The following is a 26,169-nucleotide window of genomic DNA, read 5'->3' on the forward strand; positions in this document are numbered from 1 at the left end:
TCGGGTCTTTGCTGAGCGCAGCGCTTCCGCCTGCTCTCACCATCCGGGTATCGCAGCTGCATTTTCAGTTTGCACTTTCTAGTTATCTTCATTTCAAGCTTCATTATGTTGTCAAGGGTTAGAAGGCTGGAACAGAACTCTTACCTACTTTTGTATGAAGGAAAGTATTTTTCCCTCTATTATTTTCTTAAAGTATTTCTTAAAGATCTGGTGCCTGTTACTGTTTATAACTTTTCACATTTCCTTGGCCCCAGCAGCCTTCAGAGAGTTCCTATGGAAGAGGGACAGTAGTGTTTAAAGACCCTGGTGCTACTGAGTAGGGGTGTGCTTCTGTGAAGCCATGTCTTGGCTACCTCTACAGTCTCAACGGGGTTAGAGATGGTCTACTCAAGGTGTCTTGTTCAAATTACAGTTGTCTATTTTGACTCTTTTTGTGCATGTTTATATACCGTGTGTGGCCTTGCGTGTGACAGTGTGCTCACAGATGTCAGAGAGTAACTTTCATCCTGTGGATGCTAGAGACCAAACTTGGCAATAAGCACCTTTACCCAATAAGTCATTTCACTGACTGGATCTCAACATCTGAATTTCCCTAGCTCACGGGCTATTGCGTAAGAAGCCTGTGTCCCTACCTGTCTAAGTGTTTCTTTTTTAAACACACTGCCTTCTTAAGCCCACTGGGCTTTCTGACACTGCTACAGGCTAATGGTCTGCCTCCCTGCTGCTGCTCTGTTCTTGCCACTTAGGAGTCTGCTGTACCACTGCAGGGTTCCCCACATCTCAAGCTCTCTGGCTTTAGCACATGTACCAGGCTTTTGTTGGTTTTGATTAACCTTACAAGTAATTGTGAGCTTTCTCTGGCCCAGATTTTGGGATATGGGATTTACATATGGTTTTTAGAAACCTTGCTGTTCTTGAAAACTAGGCAAAGCAACAGCATGGAAAGTTTGAGAGCTAAGCTGAGGTAAGCTGCCATATGTGCACCAGAAATACAAGTCTTTAAATTCAGGGTTTTAATGCTAAAATTCAAAATGGAAAGAATAATTTTTAAACATGTTTATATTTCCCTTGTTCTTCTAAATTTTGAACATAAAGCACTAAGCCCTACAACATCATGGCACTATAAATAATGTTTGGAGTGTCATGAGCACAAGTTAACACGTTCTAACTCACAGTTTTATTTGCATGCACTCAAATGTATACTGGAGGCTTAGACAGATGCTGCTGCTCCAGAGCACAGAGCATAATTGCTTAGCCGAATCAGGACCAAATTCTAGTTTCTTCCCCTCCATGGTTCTTTTATGCCGCGTGATCAGCTGAAAACTTGGCATTATTTATTCCATAGTAGCCAACTTCCAAGAAGCACCTGTTTTATCAAAGTCAAGACGAACTAACTGTGCCATAGCCAGACTATCCCCCAGCTATCTTATTTTCAAACCACACAAGGAAATTTTGCAAAATTCAGTATCTTTTGGTAAAATATTAACAATTTTTGATCAAAAGGCTGAATTGCTCCCTAACAATACCACCCACTGACAGTCTGTTCTCGAATGAGCAGGGTCAGCCTAACTTCTTGGACTTCTTTTTCCCAGAAGAGCAACAGTGAGGCTGCCAGGAAGGATGAGCACACGCGTGTGCTTTGGAAACTCAGCCTAAGTGCTCCATGTAGCTCTCCTTCACTGCTCTTCTACACAGCTATGCACCGACAGAAACACGAAATTAGGAGTTTCAAAGCAAAGCACAACAATCCACAAAGACGCAGTAAGTAAAGGCCTGGGGTTTGGCTACCTCCTGTTTCCCCAGTAGCAGACAATGCTAGCTGATACAGTAAAACATATCTTATCTCTTCCACACACTGAGAGCTGTTGTAAACAGGTTAAATAAAACTGCCTATTTGAACAATTCAAAGCAGTTACTGGTTTTTTCTATGATCGGGATAATGAGGAGAGGTACAACCACAGTAATTAAAGTAGTTTCCATATCATTCACTGTTCACAACTGTCTTGTCCATAACACCATTACATGCTGAGTTTAAACTTAATCTAGAAAATGCCAAATTTCTACGGAGCTTTGTAACAAGTTTATAATTACGAACAAAACAAAGCATATTTTAGTCTGACTGGAAAGAAAGCTCTGGATTTTAAACTCATTCGCAAATAATTTTAAATTGTTTCCAGGAAAACAGAATAAAAAAAATTAACAGGGTAAGTTGTTGTAGTTGTTACAGTTTATATATATTTGTAAAACTCTAAATTTGTTTTCCTAATATTGCTCCACCTACACTAAAGTTTTAAATAGATTAACAATTATATAAATATTAAGATTAACAGCTTAATATTTTGTCCTATACCAAACAATAAAAATATAAGAATAACCTTACACTTCCTGAAATAATTATCTTTATTACCTACCAGCAGCGTCATCAGACAACACCATATAAACATCTAAAGTAGACACGAGTAAATTTTACTATCATTTAACTGCATCAAACCTGATGATCGAACACCAGTTTTGGTCCACCATCAGCAGCAGTGTCTTCACTCAGTAACATCCAGGTATTGGTGTCGATGTCATAACGGTAGAAGTCACTTTTCAGAGATTTGCTGTTCCTCACAGAGGAATCCAAGTACCGGCCCAATGTGTAGATTTGCCTCCGTTGAATGTCAATGCACATTTTATGACACGATCTGGCACTAGGACCATTCTGGAGAAAGAAGGGTGGAAAGATAAAAGGGCGTCAAAAGGCAAAGAGCAGAAATGCTCTCTTCTATTTCACTAAAACTCTTAACAAGTCAACATCAGACTAATAATAAATCTCTAAAGGCGAAGAGCAGAAATGCTCTCTTCTATTTCACTAAACTCTTAACAAGCCAACATCAGACTAATAATAAATCTCTAAAGGCAAAGAGCAGAAATGCTCTCTTCTATTTCACTAAACTCTTAACAAGTCAACATCAGACTAATAATGAGTCTCTAAAGGAAAGCAAAAGAGGCAGTAGGAGACATAAAATTTACTCTAGAAATGTTTTACATCTGCCAAGACAAAGGTATGAACTATTTTATAGTCTCTTGTTTTAACATTCACTGTATCATAAGTCACACTGTGTTCCATTTGCCTTGAACACAGTTCAATTCCCCATCAAAAATCTAGCTTAAGGCATACTGGATTTTTAAAAGAACTGTGAACAAAAAAGAAATTTAAATAATATGCACGAACGGTCTTATATATGTGTAAGATGTGTGCACATGTGTGTAGGCCCGAAGTCAACATCAGTGGCCTTGCTTTAACTGTCATTCACCAAATGACTCTAGCTTGTTTAAAGCTGACATAAAACTTGCCAGCACATTTTCTCAATTAAGATTCCCTCTTCCCAGATGGCTAGGTTTGTGTCAAGTTGACAAAAACCAACCTCACACTTGCTAAATTCTGTTTACATTATTACTGTGGATAGATGTGTTTCACTGAATCCTTACAAACACCCTGTAAGGAACTCATTATCACTATTTTACAGTCTAAACTACTTGTGTAGAATCAGAAATCTAGGAAGTGATGACATCTAAGCCCACTATAACCAGATTTTAAAACACTATAAAACCCTGTTCTTTTCACCTTGATAGGCAACTATTTTTTTCCTCAGAAGAGAGAAATGAGCAAAAATCTAACTGCTAATAAAATTTATATGCTCGTGACTGAGATGATGAGAAATAGGAAATTTGCTGAATGACTACCAGGAGGCTGGGTGTGATCTGCAGGAAATAAAAAAACACTATAGGGTCCTGGAGCAAGACCGAACACAAGATAGCATTATTATACGAGGAGTAACATACTGTAAATAACTCGATTAAATGTGGGAATATTACACAGGAGAAAGGCTTGACATTAGTAACAGTAATTGAGAAAATAAACTGAGTGCAATCTGTTTTCATAGTCTACCAATTATTCTAATATGTTTTAAGATTTTTTATAAGATCTCATAGATAAGGTAGAAATATTATTTAGGGGAAGGTTTCCCCATGATTAGGTAATCTCAAAAGCAAAGATGGAGTTATATACTGTAAGCCCATGCCATATTTCCATTAGTACAAAATTTTAATTTTCAAATGAGAGACAGAACCTCTTGCTTCAGTCAAAGCAGCACTAATACCATTAAAATGACAAGAAAACTATAGCCCAGGGAGAACAAAAATTAAAAATGAAGATAATAGAAATTAACACAGAAAACAAGAACCATAAAATTTTAGGTTTTTTTTTAATAAAGAAAAAGAGAGTTATACCAACATTAGAAATAAACTCAGGGATATCACTGAAGAATAACAGGAATTAAAAGGAAAATAATGCTTATTAAGAAAAAACAAGTATAATCTGACAATAGTTAAAAGTGTTAAGTAAAAATTGGACAGATGAAATAGACAAAGTCCTTGAGAAAATATAACCTACCAAATGTCATGAGATATGAGGTAAAAAATGAAAAATGGAACATCCCTCCATCTAAAAAGTGAATTTATCATTCAAAATCTTCCTACAACAACAAACTCAGATAATTGCCCTGGTAAATTTTATCAAGCATTCATACAAGAAATCATTATTAATTTTAGATAAGAATTTTCAGAAAACAAAGAAAAATTCCATTTTGAACTCTGTTCTATTCCACATCTAATACCAATACAGAAAGAAGTTTTGACATAGTTCATACATGTTCATAATTAAAAAAAAACCAACAGCAAAACAAGAATAGAAAGAAAATGTTCCAATCTGATAAAAGATGAAGATAACATGAAGCCCAGCTTTCACTCAATAGTAACACATAAATATTTTACAACTAAGATCTGAAGTCAAGGATGTTTATTCTCACCAGCTCTGTTTAACAGTGCTCTGCAAGGTCAGCTTGGTGGTATGGGAAAGACATTAGAAAACATAAGTTATGAGGAAAAAAGAAGAGAAAGAGTAAATGAGATCTCTAGTCAAACATATCCACTTAATTATAAGTGGATTTAGTAAAATGGCATAATACAAATGAACGCCTCTCTGAAGTATTTCAGGCAGTCAAAGTTCTTTTCATGAAACTAAATGTTTGTATCTTCATTCTCTATGAACATGGGCAAAAGTTTCCACAGGCTACGTGACTTTCTGGTATACTAAAAGTCTGAATGCAGAAGTAAAGTCGATTCTAATATTTCTACTACATCAAACATTAGAGACTTTAAAAGTATAAAAGAGGGCCAATTTTGTGTAGAATGGTGTCTCGAAAAGGATTTGTGTAGTTTTTGGAGTTCCAAGTTCATACAGAAGTTTTTCTCATGGACTACATACATTGGGAGAACAATTACAACTATTCAAGGTATGCTTACTCTGCGGCGCATAATGGCACACGCCTTTAATTCCAGCACTGAGGAAGCAAATGCAAGAGGATTTCTGTGAGTTTGAGGCCAGAATGGTCTACATAGCAAGTTCTAGGACAGTCACAGCTACATTAATGAGACCCTGTCTCAGAAAACAACAACAACCACAACAAAATATCCAAATAGTATACTAATTCAGAACAACTCAAAACAATAAAAATGTACTTGCCTAGCTACATAAACAATTATTTTCTCCTTAAAAGCTCAGTCTTTCTATGAGCTTTTGATCTCTAAGTGTTTTACTAGACACATGTTTAAATAAATACAAGTGATTAAATCAACTTTGCTTTTTAGTTGTCTATCATGCTTTTAAATGCACATGCTGAGATACTACCAACAATAACCTATAACCTATACTCACTGGTACAAAAACTTAGGTATGCAAAATAGTAACTGGGGAGTGTTAGGAACAAAGGCTGTTCAAGCTAGGGCAATATTACCATTCAGTTCACAGACAGACCAACTGAAGATTTTCAGGCATTGTCTTCTCAGTGCTCCACTGCTGTGGAGCATGGCAGCATGCAGACAAGGTGCTGGAGGGGTAGCTGAGAGCTCCAGCCCGGCCCATAGGCAGAGAGGAAGAGAGACAGAGAAAGACCCTGGGCGTGGCATGGGCCTTTGAAACCTCAAAGCCCACCCCCAGTGACACACCTCCTCCAACCAGGCCATGCCTCCTGATCCTTCTAATCCTTCTCAAATAGTGCTACACCCTGATGACTAAGCATTCAAAAGTTAGCATATGGAGGCCATTTATATTCACATCACCACAGGCATCTATGTGATAGAGTAACAAACTATAACAAACCTAGCTCCAGTACTGAAACATTTTATTACCTTCAAAGTAACAGAAAATCTTCTCATCAAAATAATCACTGTGATTTCTAACTTCATTTTTTTCATATTACAATGTATCCATACAGTATAAATAATAATAAAATGATCTGGGCACAGTGACACATGTCTGTAATCCCAGCACAGAATATGTAAAGCCAGGAGGAGGAAAAGTTCAAGCATAGCCTTGTATTTGAGGCCAGTGTGCCCTACCTAGTGAGATCATGTCTCAAAAACACAAAATATCTGTACTACTCATAAAGTCTCACACCCAGACACCGCTCTCCTGAATTTTGTATTTAGCAATCCCTTAGCTTTTGATCTAATTTACCTTATCTGATTACTTACAAAAGAGTAAGCATGTCTAGTACTTCTTTAAAACACATAAATCTAAATGATATACTTCATTCCTATTAGGAATTCAGACTCTAGGGGAGAAACAAGAGCATAAATGAGTCAGGTGAAGGTGGGCACACCAAAGGAGGTTTAAATTCTGCTTAGAGAGCTTCAAGAAAGGCTATACTGAATAAGGGAAATTTAAATTGAGCATTAAAGAACACACAGGCTGAAGCAGAACTTGAGAGATCTCACTGAAAACACTGGCAAAAGAGCCAAGCAAGGACACTGCAAAACTGCAGAAACGTTCAGCGCACAGGTCAAACACAGTCAGGGCTGGCAAGCTGGTGAAGGCCAAACCTGCACGAGAACTGCAAGTTTTCACTAAATTAATTAGGTTAGATACATTGTTTTATTCTTGTTCTGGTTACCCCCCACACACACACACCTACTTTCTTGTATGAACACATGCACTTTGAACTTAAATGAGACAAAAACAAACTTGGTGGATTATTCATGGCTATTTCACCCCCTGGCAGCCCTGCCTGGAGTCAGACTTTCCTTTGAGGCTACAGCTCACAGATAACAACACAGAGGCTTACTATTAATTATGAAAGCTCAGCCTTAGCTTAGGTTTGTCCCATTAGCTCTCATAACTTAAATTAACCCATATTTTTGTTAATCTATGTTTTACCCCATGGTTTTTACCTCTCTCCCATTTTGTGTGTCCTATTTGTTCTGAGTCTCAATGGCATTCTTGATTCATCTCCTACTTCCTCTCTCTACCTGGAACCCCACCTATACTTCCTGTCTGGCTATTGGCCATTCAACTCTTTATTAAACCAGTCACAGCAATATATCTTCACACAGTATATAAATATGCCCAAAGAACAAGTCCTGGTTAACCTACCAATAGGAGAACATTAAATAAACACAGCCATGTAGTCTCAGCTGAAGCAACCTTAAACCAGCCAACAGCTGTCTCCCAAATGAGTGCTCATACCAAGAAAATGACCCAGCCAACCTACTGCCTCACAAATAAATAAATGCTTACTATTATATACTATTAAAGGCCTATGAATGACTAATGTTAACAATAACTCAACATGGATCAAAGACAAATGTTTCTAAAAGATTATTCATTTACTAATTTTGTTTAAGAGCAGAGTCTACGTGTGTGGTACAAGTTAACTTGTACCTATGTAGATTCAAACTCGAGGCAGCTCCTAGGATGGTCATGCATTTCTGTAATCCCAGGAAGACAAAGAAGTATCACAAATCAAGGCCAGTCTAGGCAATTTTGTAAGTTGGATAGGGTAGGGAATGGAGAGGGGAAGGGAGGGAAGGAGACAGAGAAAAAAATAGCATCAAAAGGAATAGAGACGAAAGAACACTTGAAGTAGAGTGTTGGCATCAATGACCTTTGGCGTAAACTTGACACAATGAAGAGGACATATTTTAAGATTTTAATTTACTGGAAGAACAGTTACAGACTAATTAACTCAACACAAACTAGCTGAGAATAAACAAATTAAGTTATTTTATATATGTCTTTATTTTGTTGAGGACAGAAATAACCATTTCAAAAAAATTGTATTTTAACACTAAAAATAGACCATTTTTATGTAGCTGGGACTAGAAAAAGAAATCAGAATTTCAAGGTCTTATGTAAAAGTAAGTATTACCCAAATGATTAGTCCTTGGATCAGACTGAGTAAGAAAGAACTCAGTTTTCAAAGACTGAAGGCACACCACCGGATCTCTTGAATCAGCCTTCCTAAACAAAAATCATTATGCTTGACTTAAGTCCTTTTCTCCTTTGCTTTCTTTTTGTTATAGTTTATCTTCCAATCTATAAATTGAAATAGCTTAATGGAGAGTACAATAAAAGTTTTACAATGATTTAGGAGAAAAGGTGAATAATATTTGCTTTCCCCTTGCATATAATTGTAATTATTTAATTCAAAGCCATAAATCAAAGCTATTTTCATTATAGAAATGCTTCATTTATATACATAAAGGCAGAAACACAAATACATGTATAGATTCTATTTTAATTAAAATAAACATCACTTATGAAAACTGACAGGTATAGCTTAATAATGAGAATTCATTCCGAGAAATGCAGTTAGGCAATTTCATCATGTGCCAACATTCTATACTATATCTATATAAACAGATTTATAAACAACATCTTACGAGCCCACCAGCATGTACATGAACTATCACCAGCTAAGCACTGTTATGCAGCACATGAAATAGTGAAGGGCCACAACAGAGACAAAATAGATCACACGAGACGGGGGCTGGAGAGATGGCTCAGCAGTTAAGAGCACTGGCTGCTCTTGCACAGCACCTGGATTCAGTTCCCAGAACTCACATTGGTGGCTCACAACCATATGTAACTCCAGTTCCTGGGGATCCAATCACCTCTTAAGACCTCTGCAGGCCCCAGACATGCATGTGATGCGCACACATGCACGCTGGCAAAAGAAAACAAACACATATTTTAAAAAGCTAGAAAATACAGAACTAAAGCATGAGAAGCGTGTTTTTCCAGAGGAAATACAATTGAGATGGGGGGGCTGGACTGCTCAGTGACACTGCACTTTGAGGCCCAGGCTCCATCCTCATCAGTGCAATAGAAACAAAAACAAAACCAAGAAAACAGATGAATGCTGGAAACAACAGTACAGTGCTGAGACATGAAAAGATATTATACAATTATATTTCTAAGGTAAAGTGGTTTAAAATTTAAAAAAATTATTGCTATTTAACACTACAAAATAGATTTGGCAATATATATCAGTAATTGATGAGCCAGGGATAGAAATTCAAATACAAGAGTTCTTAAATCCAATTTATTTTCTTACTTCAGAATTCTTTTGCACTCCCACTGTTGGTGAATATCAGAGAAGAAAACAAGCGTGCAGAAGTGTACACTGTATACACTCTCCTACTGTGACATACACGAACCAAAAGACTAGGAACTTGCCTCTTTCTCAGTGTCTCTAGAGATACATGTCCACTGGTTCTCCTTCACACTGTATGCCCAGAAGTCAGCAAGATCTTGTGTTCCATCCCAGCCACCAAACAAATATACAGTCTCTATGAAAATCAAAAAGGTATGTATTAAAAAAAGTCATAGGGACAAAGGTTAAGGCACCAGACTCACTAAATTGCTTCAAAGAACATTTAAGAAGGTACTTTTCATATTTTTACAGTATTATCTTTAAACTTGTAGCTTTCAAAAATGTACTCCAGCTGTTCTTAAACCTAAGTATACAAAAAAACTGCTGTAGAACCATACTTTGAGAAATTTATTTAAAAATCAGATCACTAGGCCATGTCCCCAAGATTCTGATTCCAAAGTTCTTTAGTGGCTAGAGTTTGTATTTTAAACTATCCTGGATGAATCCGGTGCAGCCAGTTTAAGAACTGGTCTGCTGTACCATGTACAGTTCATATTTACCACCTTAACGATGTGCCACACTTTAGCCACTACTCAAAACTGTAGAAACTCAACATTTAAAAGGAACACACGATACACAAGAACAGCATCAGGGCACGTAGCTGTTACGGGGACAACGAGGAAGAATCACATTAAAGGTGATGTCTTCCTAATGCCAAAGCAATGGTTAAAACTAGCTGAAAGTTAAGAGTAAACTGATATAAAACAATGGTAGTCCCAGAAATATTTTCCCAAATATATTGCGGTGATCTTCCTTTTCAAAGAGTAACCTTATACTTTATAGACTTTATCACTGTGACAAAATTATTTGTCTCAGTGAACAATGAATCTTTATACAATATTCTACATCATAGATCCTTCCCTATACAATGTCTTTCCTTTTGTTAAGTATTTTCCCCTTAAAACACGTTATGCCGACTGATTACAAACTGTCAAGCCACTAACCCTTTGAAGTCTATGTTTTAATACTATACGCATGGCACTTATCTAAACTGTGAGTGATCATAAAGACACAATTCAAAACTACATGTGGGAATACTGTTACATTAAGAAACCTCTTTCCAGCCGGGCTTTAATCCTAGCAGAGACAGGCGGATCTCTGTGAGTTCAAGGCCGGGCTGGACTGACAGCCTCCAAAACAATACAGAGAAACCCTGTCTCATAAAACTAAAAGACAAACAAACAAAAACTTCTTTCCATTCATGTTGGGCTATCTCATAGTATTCTGTCATGTTTTCATATAACTCAAAAATTTAGGCAAATTTCTGAGTAAAATATTCACAAATGCTTCACTGCTTTCAGAGTAAGAATAACCCACCAGAAGACGACTCAGTTCTAGTGCTAACTGGACACGATGGCTTGAAAATACCTCCCAAAAGCTAGTCCTGAAGGCTTGGTCCTAGCTAGTGGTACTATTTTGGAGTTTCTGGAAACCACAGGAGGTGGCCTTGGCTGTAAGAGGTAGGAATAGGAGTGTGTCCTTTGAGACAATACGCTTGCTGTCTTGGCACTCTTTTCCTCTTTCCTGGCCACAATGGTGTGAGTAGTTCTGCCAACCCCTTCCTACACTGGTAGATAAAAATCCTTTAAAAACATAAGCCTAAATTGTTTTGTCACCATGATAAAAAAAAAGCCTGGACTAACACAAAAATACACTAGAGAAGTAGGGTTGTTGCTGGTAACTAACCAAAGCCAAATGGTTCTTTGGAACTGGTTTACAGAAAGAGTTTAGAAAAGTTCAGAGAACCCGGCTAGAAGAAACCTAGGATGCCAGAGGAAGATCTTAGTTGGCAATTCCAGTGGAAACTCAGAAGTTCAGATGACCACTCTCACTGCTAGTTGCTTTTAGCCAACTTTACAGAGAAACTGAGAGCAAAAGGCAGACAGAAAGATTTGAAAAACTTAGTTTGAAACTAAGAAAGACATGGTTTCTGAAATGCTTAGAGCCATTACAAAAGAAGCAGTTTGTTGGGGAAGTCCTGTGTATATGGCACTGCTGGCCAACAGGGAAGCAAGATAGGTGGGACTAGGAGTCGAGGAGTACTCTGGGTAGGAGAAACACAGGAAGTCAAGATGTAACGCCATGGGGTAGGAAGCACGGAAAGTTCTCTGGTAAGAGAAATACTTAGATTAACAATTATGGGATACATACTTAAGTCAGAGCTAGCCAGTAAGAAACAAGCAAGGCCAACAGCTTCATAATTAATATAGCCTCCTGTGTGTTTATTTGGGACTGATGCGGCTCTGGAACCAGGCTGGCGGGAAGGCTTCTCTTTACAGCAGTTTTTTTTTTTCAATAAGATAACAGGAAATATGACATGGAAGCATCTCAGGAATTGGCCAGATGACCACCCATTGCAAAGAGAAAACAAATTAGAAGACTTTACATTGAGCAATGAGCGCCTCTAGGGCACTCTGACCTCACACTGTATGAAGTTATTTCCCAAAGATTATTTAACCATGCTAAGCTACCTAGGCATTAAGTCCACTAAAGCTAGCAGCAGACTTCGGAGTGGTTTACCTGCTGTTGGTTTTGTGGACATATAGAATGCTAGAGTCACAGAAACGGAGGGTTTCTACTCAGATTCCAAAGTTAGGCTGAGAAGTGAGACAATGTGTACAGAGTTCCTGAGAGGGAAATGCATAAAGCTGTGGAAATGAAGCCAAAGACACAGGACGTTAAGAGATTTCAGGAACAGAGAAGGCCTACCAAGGAATGACACAGATCAACAAGAAAAGCCAGCCTTAAAGAGGTCATGTGGGCTGGAACCATCAATGGTGAAGAGCAATCCCTCTTAGAGCTGGGCTCTCAGTGTTGTTTCTACACAGCCTGTCCCTTTCTCTCACCACACCATCAGGCACTGGATGCTGGAAATAAGCTATGGTTTCATTTTTATGCCCCCATTCTCCCATTTTGGATTGGAAATGTCTATTGAAGTACATATAACTTTTTTGTATAGAGGCTTACCTTCAAGAGCTTGCCTTGAGCCTCAGCAGACTTTGGGTTTGAACTTCTGCCCCTATAGGCTTACTCTTAAATGCTCAGTCACTGCTAGAAGCACTACTTTGGAAGATTCTGGAAGCTTTAAGATGGGGGCATAGCTACAAGATGTAGGCCACTGGAGCAATGTTCTGAAAGGCAGTATCTTCTCTTTGTTCCCTGATTTACTCCCTCCCTCCTTCCTTCCTTCCACCCCTCCCTCCTTTCCAAGCCACCACTATGTGAACTATTCTTTTACATCATCCCTAAAACCTCTAAAACCATGAACCAGAATCCTTTCTTCCTTAAGTTATTTATCTGAAGTATCTAGTAACAGTGGCAAGAAATACACAGAAGGATCAAGCACAAGCCACGTTATCTTTCTCAGTCTTAGTTTTTTTATTTACCAAACTCTGCTCAGAGGTCCTTCAGAACAGTTATACAAATTGTCAAAAATGAACATTTCCATTTTAAAAAAAGGAAAGACTAACAAAAACTTCAGCTATCTTTCGGATCCTAAGTACCTCAGACACAGTAATAGCAGTATTACTGTACTAGACTCCAAAATAAACATCCCTTTGGCATTGTAAAAATATGAAATAATGGCAATTATTTTAAAGTACTAAAAATCTGTCTGACTTCATAAGTATAAAACAATCCATTATCATTAGTTAAATAACATTGTTTCCCAGATGGCATACGGTAATGCCCTGACACATAATTTTACAGGAAAAAGAACAAATTTTCATCTGGCTTAAGATTATTTGCCAAGACCTCACTATAACAGCAGTTAACCCTGTTAATTTCTGAAACTTGTAGAGGGAGGCCCATATAACTAAAATAGCAATAGCAATTGACCTTTTGTTTTATAGTACTTCTGGGCACTCTCTGGATAAGGTTACCCTGGTTCATTAACTTTAATAACCCTTCCTCTTGGGCTCTGAGTTCTCAATGTTCTTTCTGAAAAGCAGGTCTCTTTGTACGCATAAACTCTCACAGCAAAGAAAACCCACATTTCCACAACAGCCTCATTGATAGCTGGGCAAAATAAAATCTGGCACAGGGCAAGCATCCCAACAGAATCAGGCAAAGATGTCATTCCTGTCCATGGAAGCTTTGTGATCCAACTGAAACAAGAGTACAACTAAGTGAATTTTGCAGAAACTTATTCTTTTGATGTACCTGAATAAAAAAGATCCAACAAAAATTTTAATTAAATCACCTCATCACTTAAGTCTCACAAAGATAAATCATGTAGAAATAAATTCCAAAAAGTGTCTTTAATCCATAAAAGTCAAAAAGGCTTAAACTATGAAGCTATCTAGAGAGAACTATGATAAGAAATAAGAAAGGGGGAGAGCTGGCTTACTGGAAACCCAAGCCTCCACCCCCACCCCTCCTCACACACAAGTCCTATAACAACTTGCATGTATATCCTAGGCAACACAATCCTCCTCAAGCAGCAACCTTTTCTTTCCATGTTTCCCCCCTTAAAGGAATACAGACTAACACGGTCATGCATTTGTCCTGGCTCTTCAGCAGTATCTACTTGATAAGTTTTATGCACTGATTTGAACTCACAAACCATTGTAGGGAATAAAAAGAAAGAGGGAATAGTCCCTTGTCCTTGAAGAACTTACATTCTAGGCACAACTATAAAAGGGTATATAAGTCACCACAGTGCAGAATAGACCAGGTGTCATACGAAGACAAAAAGCACAATAGGTGCTCTAATGGGGAGGGGCACATGTGGCTGAGGAGCTATGGTAAGAGCAGTATCTGCCCTGGGGCCAGAATGTGACTTTGTGTCTGGGAAGTAAAATGTGGGACAGAAAAGAAGCCTTTCATGCAAAGTAAAATGAATAACAAAAATACAGAGACAGAACAATACAACAAAAGTGTTTGAAAAGCCATAACTCCAAAGTCGGGCATATTATAGCTTCAACCTTGAGTCTATAACTACAGCTGGATGAACACTAAAGTTTCTTAACCACTGGTTTTCTAATCTCTAAAATATAACATGCTTATCTTTCATAAAGATACAGTGAAAACTAAAATTATACATTGTATGCAAAGAAGTTAAGCTGTGTGATAAGTAAGTTACAGAAAATGTATAGGATATCAGGCCACAAAGGTAGTAGGCAGACAGGAAGTTTAGAAAGACTGTGACTAGATCACAGTCAAGGTTCAATTATTAGGGTTCCAACTTAATTCCACAGACACTGAAGGAACTATAAACAATCTTAAGCAGAGGGGTTAGAAACTGAACTTGCTGCAGAACCTGACTGAAAAGGAAGACAGAGAAAGAGAGATTGGTGGTAATACAGTTAGTAGTAGCCTATTTCAAAAATTTTAATTAAGGAACCACATTGGGCAATCATCAATCAATCAATCCATCAATTATTCCATAAATGTTACTACAATTAAACTATTATTCCTTGGTACAAAGGATACATGATTTGGTACCAGAACCTAGCAAGCCATGAATCTACTTACTCCCATACTCCCAGTAATACAATTTGCACATTGTACATGAATTAAAAATAAGGGAGGTATATTAACACAAGTAAAGAATTTGGCCTTTTACACCATATTCCCACATTTTGTAAAATAAAATGGGCTTTTTTGCTTGAAGTGTTCAACTGCAGTATCTGTCACTCTACTCTGAGTAAATCAGATTGCTGATAGCAGAAACCTCCACAAGATGGCACACTACTCCTAATTAAGTGAGTTTGTCCATTCTGATACTATAGACTCTATCAAATATGTGCTAACAGAGAAAGCCAAAAAGTTCGACACAGATCAATTGTCAACAAGAAGACAGGAACCAGTAAGATGGCTCAGCAGGTAAACCCTAATGATCTGAGTTCACTCGACTCCATATGCATGTCTTGACACTGACCCCACACAGGAATCATACACATAATAAAAAGCAGAAATACAGGACATGAAGTTTGATAGCAATTAACAACCCAAATTCCCCTTTATTCGTTTTATAAAAAACGTAAAGGAATGGCTGGGCAGTGGTGGCACACGCCTTTAATTCCACCACTGGGGAGGCAGCGGCTTTCTGTGAGTTTGAGACCAGTCCGGTCTACAAAGTGAGCCAGAGCTACATAGAGAAACCGTGTGTGTGTGTGTGTGTGTGTGTGTGTGTGTGTGTGTGTGTGTGTGTGTGTGTGTGTGTGAGACGACACGACATGTCTTTCAAGGAAAACTGAGATACATTTTTTTATTTTATTTTGCTTTTTAAAAAGCACTTTAATGTAATTGCTATAGAGGTAGTTCAAGGTTCAGAAACTTAAAGAGGAAAGCTTCTAAATGACAAATCCCCAACAACTTCTTCTGCAGGTATCTGATGAGAGATGTCCTTTTGTACATATGCTTCTCTTATTGGTTGATGAATAAAACACTGTTGGCTAATAAGGCAGGAAGACAGATGGGACTAGGAGATGAGGAGAATTCTGGGAAAGGTAGGCAAAAGTCACCCTGTGGAGACTGGGAGGACAAGACGTGCCAAGTGTTCTCTGGTAAGTAAGGCCATGTAGAAATACATAGGTTGGCAGTTATGGGTTAATAATTAAGACACAGCTAGTCAATAAGAAGCCCAAGCCATCAGCCAACAATTTTATAATTAACATAAGTCTCTGTGTGTTTATTTGGGGCTGAAGGGACTACAGGACCAGACAGGAAAGAGAAACTAGCAACAGGTAACAGATAATGGGTATATGTTGCCCGAGTGTTTCCCCAAAATTCAGTAATAAGAAGAATAACCTAACATAAGATAATCCATGCTGAAACAAGATCTCTCCACACAACTGCTTTACCTGAACCACAGATGAAACCCAATTCACAATTAAAGATTATTAAGCAGAGAGATGTCAGGTTCAGGCACTACAATCAATAAAACTAACATACAGTAGGCCAAAGCATCCATTCATCTGCTACCATGGTACGTACAATATGATTCTCATATGATGGGAGAAATTTTGTCAATTAAATTGTTAATTTAAGACGCTGTACATTTTTATGGTTACTCTATCCTTGGATCTGAGTGAAATGGCATTAAGCAAACAAACAACTATTGACTGGAAAAGGGAAATGAAATTTAGGAACTATTAGCCTTAATGTTTAAGAAAACAAGATAAAGGAAATCCTGGGAAGCAACAACTGCTTTGACATATAGCCATATTAAACAAGCCAAAATAAAGTTTACTTAGTTTTATAGGCAAGCGCCATTATGCCTACTTATGCTTTTAATTTCTTTCTGAACCTGACTGACTGCTAATTGCGGTTCTTTTGTTTTCTCCTTTTTATGTCATGCCGGGAAAGAAGCATGACAGTTATTGTACTTAGGTAAATATTCTACTGCTGGCCAAAATGATGGATACAGCTATGAGACAGCACAATGTTCCACTCCATTCGCCCCTGCTCAAACCTGAGTAAACACATATAAGCTCTAAGGTTAGGAGAAACCTCAATGATGAATAGATTCCAAGCAGGTGAGACAGGGAGGCTTGGTGAAGAACTTCTCTTAGACATCCACACACCCTACAACAGCAGAGGAAAACAACATAGAGACTATTACACTGCACCGAGCTAGAAGAAGCTTAGCATGGCTTACTTCCATCATTGACCACACTAGAGGAATAATCACAGGACTAGACAGCTTCACTGCAGAATTTAACAAGACCTTCACAGAACCAAGAGCAATTATCCCATAAAACAGGAAAAAAAAAAAGGCTTTCTAAATTCACTCTATAAAACCAGTATTACCCTGTTAACAGATATAAAGATATAACAAAAGGAACCAGAGACATATATCCCAGATGAATATACATGTAAAAATCCTTAATAAAAGTCTTGCAAACAATACACTGAGAAACTATATACCATGATCATGGTGGTTTCATTCCATGGATATAAGGATGTATCAACACACGCAAATTAACAAATATAATATTACATGTAAATAGAACCAAGGGGGCAAAAATCACATGATCATCTTAACAGATACAGAAAAGGCATCTGAGAAAATTCAACATACCTTCATAAAAAAAGCCCTAAAGAAACAAGGAACAGGAAACAAGCATACCTTAAAATAATAATGTGTATAATAAACTGATAGCAGATACCACCACGGTGAATGGGGGAAACCTGAAGGTATCTCCTCTAAAATTGCCATTCTTATTCAATACAGAATTGTGGGGGAAGAAGAGAGGAGGATGAGATTGAGATTAAAGGTTATAAGTATAAAAGCCACCATGAAGAAAATAAAACAGGAGCTAGAGGATGGCTCAGCCAGTAAAATGACAACATTCCATGTCAACTTCTGTCTCTACATACATATTCATAAATATGCAAAGGCCCGTGCATGGGTGCACACACACAAACATGGGGATACACAGGTGCTCGTGTGTGCAAAATATGCACACCAAGATTAAAGTCACATGACTGTATTAATCATTCCCACTATATTTCTCAAAACTACAATTCCTATAGTCAGACAAACAGGAATGGCAATATGACGGTGGGCCACTTAGAACTTGTTGAAATTCTGACCTATTGCATAAAACGGTGCGGTAGGAAAGCTCTGTACCTTCATCTCCTGAGAATCAAAAGAAGGCTCTCCGCTAACTTTCACCTTCAGTCACGTTGTTCAAACTAAGTTCTGTCATGGCATCTGCCTATCGCTTGACTCTTTGTTTTCCTCCTTAGAATCCCATACATTATCTTTAAATTATCTTTTTTTCTCACATGTGTTCTTTCCCCATCATGCATGGTCTCTTTCCCACAGACAGCATAGCAATAAGCTCCCTGAAAGTCCTCCCTCTTGAAGGTGGACTTTAAGTGTCTAGGTTGCCTCACCCTGGAGAAAGTGCATTTTACTGAGGCAATTAAAGGGGCTTTTCTCAACAATTTCCCTTGGTATATTATTAGCAAGAATTTGCCTCTTTAGTAAACAAACATAGGCATGCTTGTCACTCTGACACAGAAAAACAAATGCCTAAAAGGCTACATCATATTCAAGACTACTTATGCAGGACAGGCGAGTACTTGCCAGAAGCGGCAGATTAGGAAACAAAAGTCTATACTTTGAAAAAAAACTTTTCCAAAGAGACTCTAATAGTATTCTCAAATTCTAAAAGTTATTAAAGCTATTTAATACTTTAAGTGAAATATTCGATTTTATTACTAACAATTACTGAAAACAGTCAAGATTTAGTACCCACCTGTATTTTTTCTAATTATTCATAAAATATGAATCTACAAAAGAAAATTTTTATCCCTGAAGTACTGAGCCAGCACAACAAAGTAACAAAAAGGCATAAATACTCATAGGAAAGTAAATGCTGCAAACACTGGTGTTGTACAGAATAACGTTTTATACAGCGGAATTATGTGAAGGACACCTGTACAGCAGCCTCCTCTCTCATTGTCAACTTTCAGACATGCATGCAGTCAATGCTGTTCTCTTTGCTATTTGGTTTAACAAATTAACATTTAAGCTTTATCATAAATGGAAAGAGAAGTATGTCCACTCATATAAAGTATTTTAAACGTAGGCCAACGGTAAATTTTGGCATATACTGCCTGAATTTACTGCTGAACTCTATTCACACTTTAGCTCTAGAATTTTGCTGGAACACTGCTATTGTGACTCACCTGTCTGAACATCGATAACCATCTGATGGCCCCCTCTCATTCCTGGTCGGTTATCTTCTCCATCACCTGAAGAAGAGAGTATTTTCTATAATGAAATAATAAAACTTGCAATTCTAGAGGAGGAACCTCATTTGTAAATCTATAAAGGGTAGCAACACTCACATGTACTCCATCAAAATATTATAAATAGTGAGATGCAGAATAAAGGAATAAATATCTTTGCTTCAACTATTCATAAGGTTACAGGAGTCTAGGAAATGGTGTGTGCACAGGTTCCCACAAATGGTAAGCAACTATTCAACCACTGAGTTATACTCTCAGCCCTAAAATTACAGGATTCTAATATCACATTCAATATAAACCAGGAAGCCTAAGGTTTTCATCATATTTCTCCCATTAGTTGAAATAAATTATTTGGCAAATGAACTTCCCTGATCTTCATATGTAAAAGTGACATCATCTAATTCTGTACACCAAAGTTTCACAGGGAAATGTAAGGTGTTATACAGCCATGAGTTACTGATGAGGAATACTTTCTGAGAAATGCACCATTAGACAATTCTGTTTTTGTGTAAACGTCAGAGAACATATTTACAGAACTCTCCATATGGCAAAACACGTTACCACTAAGTACTTCAGCCAAATACAATGTCTATATTTTTCAGAATAGCTAATCACAGAAAAAGGTTCAGTACTAACACTAGATAGGAATTTTTCATCTCAATTAAAAGCTCATGGGATTACCACTATTGACCAAAATGTCTTATGAAACACATAAATTACACAGAAATAGGACATGCCGCCAAATCACTGCACTCAGCAATTCTTCTTCCTTTCTCCTAGCTATGCGCCCTTTAGATCTTGCAGATCGCTGTCACTGAGGGCTTGTCTTTTTCTTCTCTCCTTCCAGTCTGCATTGCTTTTTTTCAACAATAAGTTAGTAAAACACTAAATTGTGATTTCTACCATTGTTTTATGCATTCAATCTGTTTGCAAATACATGTGTCTTTAAACAGATCACCATACACAGAACTATAAAAGTAGGAGTACATTCATGTAACAGACCTTATATAAGTCAGCATGAATTTTGAGCACACATTAGTGAGCAATGCTATAAAAATTGTCTCATGAGTGAAGAGAAAGTCTTGGAAACATAGGAAGACCATAAGATACAACTGAAAACCTCGAGAGCCATCTTTCTTCAATGGAAGCATGTGCATTAAAACACTGCTCCAATCTGGCAAGAGTGAATGCATACAATAAAGTGGCAAAAATAATGGGTTAAAGAAGAATACTAAATTCTGAGTCAGATTTTGAGTTTTGAAAAACAAAACCAAAACAAACAAAGCAGTCCCTTTTAGAAATAAATGCTCCCTAGGATCTGTGTCTCCAAGAGGATGCATGAGATGTGATCACGAAGGCACCCAGATACACAAATCAAGTGCCTTTAAGCTTCAACTGTACTGTGATTTAATTAGAATTACTATGTCAATTTTTATTAGCATCTGTGTATAAAGTTCATCATCTGTCCCTCTTATTCTCAAAGGTCCTGCTATGTTTAGTGAGCAATTTTGTAGAACTTGGTTTTCCAGAAACACCTATGGTGGCACCACAGCATGCCCATCATTTTACACACCTCTAGCTTGTAACAGCATTCTTTGTGAAGAACAAACAACCTCGGTCAACATTTTGTCATAGTGATGAAACAAGAATTTAAAAGATAATTTCAATACAATAAGCTAGGGCTGGGACTACAGCTCACTGGTAAGAGTGCTTACCTAGTATAGACAAGGCCCTGAGTTCAGTCTCTAGCCTCAGGAGAAAAAAAAAAATGATGTATAATAAGCCACTCTGCCACCTAGCTAAGGAATCTATGCTCTATATGAATACCTGCTCTTTATGAACAGATGCTTGGGCCATCCAATGAAAACAGACTGTAAAGTAACACAGAACAGGGCAGACAGTGCAACTCACCTTTGGTGCTCTTAGGAATGATCTGACTCCACCTTGGCTTATACTCCTGCTGACTGATATACTGATTGAACAAGCCATCTGCAAGTATCAAAAATAAGAATTATAGCTCAGCTGGCTCTTCAACCTCCCAGTATACTTCCCAACTATAAAAAATAGTAAATGCCAGGCGGTGATGGCGCACGCCTTTAATCCCAGCACTCGGGAAGCAGAGGCAGACGGCTCTCTGTGAGTTCGAGACCAGCCTGGTCTACTGAGCGAGTTCCAGGACAGCCTCCAAAACAATACAGAGAAACCCTGTCTTGAAAAACCAAAAACCAAAAAAAAAAAAAAAAAAGAAAAGAAAAGAAAGAAAAAAATAGTAAATGATTAGTTAACACAACAATAGAAACAAATTGCATTAGCAGCAGCCCATATTAAACTGGTTTCCATGATTACTACATTAGTTGCTATGTATTTACTACTGTACTCACGAATGAATAAGTATGTAACCTTAACAAGGACCCTGAAAGAAAGAAAACACTGAGAGGGAAAAGTCAAGATGACAATTTAAGGCTGGAAACCAGAAGCAGCAGAAAATGGTTATTAAGTAATCTGAAGCATGGCCATTATATACCTTAAAAAACATTTCTGGCATCAATATAAATACAAACAGGAAAATAAAAATATTCAAAGCTGGAAAGAACATTTGCTTCCTGGTGATTTTCCACTACAATTATTTATTTTATTTACTACTTTTAAAATCCTTACACCTCATAATGAATACATTATTGAATTCCAATGTTTTCCCCTTGAAGAGTACACAGATTTTCTTACCAGATTACAAAACAAACAAACAACAGCAAACAAAAACAAACAAAAAACCCTAAATAAGGAAATATGACCACCAACAGCTTTGGTGTAGGCACTTTATAGTACAACCTCAGAGAAAGAAAAACCCTTTAAAATGCAAATTCCAGTTTTCTTTGGGTACAAAGTGACAGATAAAAGTACAGAATCAAATTCTGGGTAACAAAACAGAAGAAATTGTCTAGAGGACTTGTAAGCAATGTTTCATTGAATCTGAACAGACATACCACCAAGAAAAAAAGATACTTTTGTCTTCTGGACACATTTCCATATACATATGCAATATATAATGTATACAACTTCTAAATCCCATTTGTAGAGCTAGGGAAAGAGTCAATTCTATAGTAATGACAGAGCAGAGAAATATAAAGAAACTAGATCAGTGAACCAACCAACCAGGAAAGCCACCTCACCCATGGACTTCTTGTTAAGCTGACATATCCTTACCAAGCTAGAGTTTTCTTTTACATGTATCCAAATAGATAACTGACAGTGTGCTGGTTCTCTCACAAATTCTGTCTTTTGTCTATGATTTCTATCTGAATGAGGATTTTCCTGCCACTGAAAACAAAGACTTGTTCAAAAATGCTCTAAAATTTCTGTTTTCTATAACTTGCATACTTGGAATTTAAATAACATCCCTAATCTCTTTCTTTTCTGGGTTAGTCAAGAAGTCACTGAATTTCTTTCTTCTTTGCCTTTTGTAACCTCATAAAATTAGTAGAAAAAGAAAAGTTCCCTTATAAATCAGCATCCAAGCCATGGCTACGCCTGAATTCTTACACTATGGAGGCTGAAGCTGGAGACTGTCTTACGAGGGAGGCCAGCTGGGGGCTATACAGTAAGTTCCAGACCTTCCTGGGCTACAGTTCCTGATTCCGTCTCACCTCCAAGTCCTCAAACGCTTAGAGAAGTTGGCACTTACATTTTCATTGTTATAGCACAATTTAATTTAGTGAATGTGTCTATTACATTAATTTCATACTTTTGGAGTCTTGCTTTATTCAGCCTTCCTGATCCAAAACCTTTATCATAGGTTTTGAGAATCTTTTCCCCTCTTCCAGATAAAATGTGCTGGGTTACTGTTCATTGTAGTAATAATAATGGAAAAATAAAGCAATAACAACAAAAAAATTAACCATAACCTCAATATCACATAAAATTTTATTTAACTTTGCAAGGGAAATACAAAAGTTTTAAAATATTAAAGAGAATGTAAAATTGTTTATTAAAGGATTAGACTAGCCTGTGGAGCTGGCTCAGTGGGTAAACACGAAGATGAAGCTTGAGTCACCAGAACCCATGTAAAGCCAGGTGCAGTAAGGCACACCTCTAATCTCAGTGCTCCTACAGACAGAGGGGGGTGGAGACACAGATCTTTTGTAGCTTGTAGGTCTGTGGCCCTGGCATAAGAGGATCCTGTTTCAGATAAGGCAGAAGGGGAGGACAGACACTGGAGGTGTACCTCAGCATTCCCGACCTGTTATGCACATCCCCATGTATACAAACTCATGCAGTAAGACATACCCAACACAAGGACCTACACTTTTAAAATATACATTATTAATTCTACTTAACAGCAGAGACTAGGAAGGATGATGTAAATATATCCGAAAACTGAAGATGGGGACACAAAGTAAAAAAAATAAAAAAAACTACAATGGAAAAATAGTAAATTTTACTTTTCTGTTTTTATTATTATTGTTGTTATTATTATTATTATTTGGAGACACGATCTGGCTATGCAGCTTTGGCTAGCCTGGAACTCACTATGTAGAGGAGGCTAGCCTAGAACTCACAGAGATCCCTGCATCAGCATCTAGGTGCTGAGATTAAAGGTATGCACTGTGATGTCTTCTCCCATTGTCTGTAGTTTTTTTTAATTAGCATACATCTCTTTCCCTGTCCCCTTTCCCTTTCATCTTCCCTTTCTGACAGAATTTCATGTACCCCAGTCTGGTCTCAAGCTCACTATTTGGCTGAGTATGACCCTGAGCTCTGGATCCTCCTGCTTGAGAAGACTATGATACCTGTCCTATCCTCAGTGTATGGAGTGCTGGGATGACACCCAGGGCTTCCAGCATGCTAGCAAGCACTTGCCAACCAATGGACCTCTCCAGGCTAGAGAACAAATTTCAATGAGGAATTTAAAGATACTTATAAAAAAATCACATCAGTTTTAGGAGGAAGTCAAACAGTGACTAATACTTCAGTAAGCCTATTTCTGACAAAATTCTGAAACAGAAAATCGGAAGTCCAACAAAAGTAAAACATCCTAAAGAAATCAAAATATCACTCAGAGAAAAAGCACACTAGTAATAAGTTTCTAATAATTTTCAAACTATTTAACTTATGACCTCAGCTTCAACATCACTTCTTTTTTTCTGGGACTATGACTATACTACATATCACAATAAAGCTTTCACTGGGCACACATTTTTTTTTTCAACACAGAAACACTTTAAAAATACATGATTAAAAATGAGACCCAGGAACCCTTTTTACCAAAAGAAAAATGTTTAAATCTCACCAATGATGAAAACAAAGTCCAAAACATCATTATAGTACCACTACCTTTTCTCAAATTTAGTTTCTCATCCAAATAGACTACATTCATAGAAATACATAAATAAATAGCTTACAGAGCATATACTCCTTTTTTGGTTATTCAAAAAATATTATTATTCATTTTGGCAGTCGGGTGGCACTACTAAGTAAGGGTGGTACCAGATAGTTTATGTCAACTTGACACAAGAGTCATTTGGGAAAAAACTCTCAACAGAAAGAAGCCTCCCTAAGGTTGGCCTGTAAGCAAGTATGTAGTGCATTTTCTTAGTAACTGATGTAGGTGGGGCCACCTCTGGGCTGTGGTGCCATAAGAAGGCAGACTGAGCAAGCCATGGGGAGCAAGCCAGTAAGCAGCCCCCTCCATGGCCTCTGTATCAGCTCCTGCCTGCAGGTTTCTGCTTGAGTCTCTGTCCTGACTTCCTCTGATGATGGACTGTTACCTGGAAGTGTAAGGTGAAATAAACCCTTTCCTCCCTGTGATGGCTATTTTTGGTTGTTAACTACTTTGGAATTAACTAAAACCCAAATGACTAGGTACGCCTGTGAGGGAAGTTTTTTTTCTTTTTGATTTTTTTCTTAATTAAATAACTTGAAGTGGAAGGCTCACTTTTAATTTGGGTCTTTCAGGTGAGAAGATAATCCTTTAATTCAGATATTGTTCAGTGGAAAGATTTTCCTTTATTCTGGATCACACCTTCAGCTGGAAACCTATGCACAAGAAGGGAGTGTCTCCCTCTGCCTGCTTGCTCTTGCTCTTGCTAACAAGTCCATTCCTTCACTGGCATTACAGTCTACTTGTCTGGGATTCGGTTATATACTGAAGACCAGCTGAAACATCTAGCCTTGTTATTACTGGATTCTTGGAACTACTGTTCATAGGCAGCCATTATTGAATTAGCTGGACCACAGACTGTAAACCATTCTAATAAATCCCCTTTTGTTCTATAAGTTCTGTTCCTCTGGAGAATCCAGATTAATATACTCCCCAGACTGCTCTTGGTTGTGGTGTTTTATCACAGCAATAAAAACCCTAAGACAGCAGTGGGTACAGTAACTACAGGAGGTGATGCCTAGTTAGAGGAAGTAGACCACTAGAAATGTCCCTCTAAAAGTTATACCCAGTCCATCCCTGCCCCCCATTCCTACCAAGCCATATGTTCCCACCACTACGATGTCCTGCATTGCTACAGGCCCAGAATCCACACAAAGGACTATAAACTAAAATGTCTTGAAACTGAGAACCAAAGAAAATAATTCCCCACTTTAGGTTATATTTTGGTAACAGAAATTATACATACAGTAGCTAGCTTACAGAAAGCTAACTAACTAGCACATTGAACTAGTAGAAATATACAGCAATAAAGCACAGCTAATAAAAGTATAGACATTGGTAACAGACTATGGGAGCCCAAAAATTAGCTCTGTCACTGACTGGTTATGCTATCATAGCAAATTATTCTCCTTCATTTAATAGAGACAATGATAATACTACACATACCCCAAAAAGCAGGTATGACGATTACAAAGTTTAATTAAAACAACTTAAAAAAATACAAGGTCCATTATAAAACTCCAAACCTATGTTGTAGTTGTAGTG

The 26,169-nt window shown here is 37.6% G+C and overlaps 1 protein-coding gene and 1 non-coding gene across 4 annotated transcripts in view; one reads left to right on the forward strand and one right to left on the reverse strand.

Moving 5' to 3' along the window:
• Mkln1 (muskelin 1) overlaps nt 1–26,169 on the reverse strand; it is a 142,512-nt gene that overhangs the window by 36,139 nt on the left and 80,204 nt on the right. For all 3 annotated transcript variants that reach the window (XM_040728738.1, XM_040728737.1, XM_040728739.1), the window contains 4 exons: nt 21,159–21,236; nt 19,185–19,250; nt 9,563–9,675; nt 2,492–2,704 (listed from right to left, as the gene is read on the reverse strand). In XM_040728738.1, the coding sequence (XP_040584672.1) occupies nt 2,492–2,704; nt 9,563–9,675; nt 19,185–19,250; nt 21,159–21,236 (470 nt within the window). The remainder of the gene's footprint in view (nt 1–2,491; nt 2,705–9,562; nt 9,676–19,184; nt 19,251–21,158; nt 21,237–26,169) is intronic.
• On the forward strand, nt 19,091–19,169 carry LOC121133083. Its single transcript, XR_005869825.1, has one exon. It is a non-coding gene; the product is annotated as a small nucleolar RNA SNORD45 (small nucleolar RNA).

This window comes from Mesocricetus auratus, unplaced genomic scaffold (genome assembly GCF_017639785.1).
Source record: "Mesocricetus auratus isolate SY011 unplaced genomic scaffold, BCM_Maur_2.0 Super-Scaffold_100019, whole genome shotgun sequence".
Lineage (NCBI taxonomy): Eukaryota > Metazoa > Chordata > Mammalia > Rodentia > Cricetidae > Mesocricetus > Mesocricetus auratus.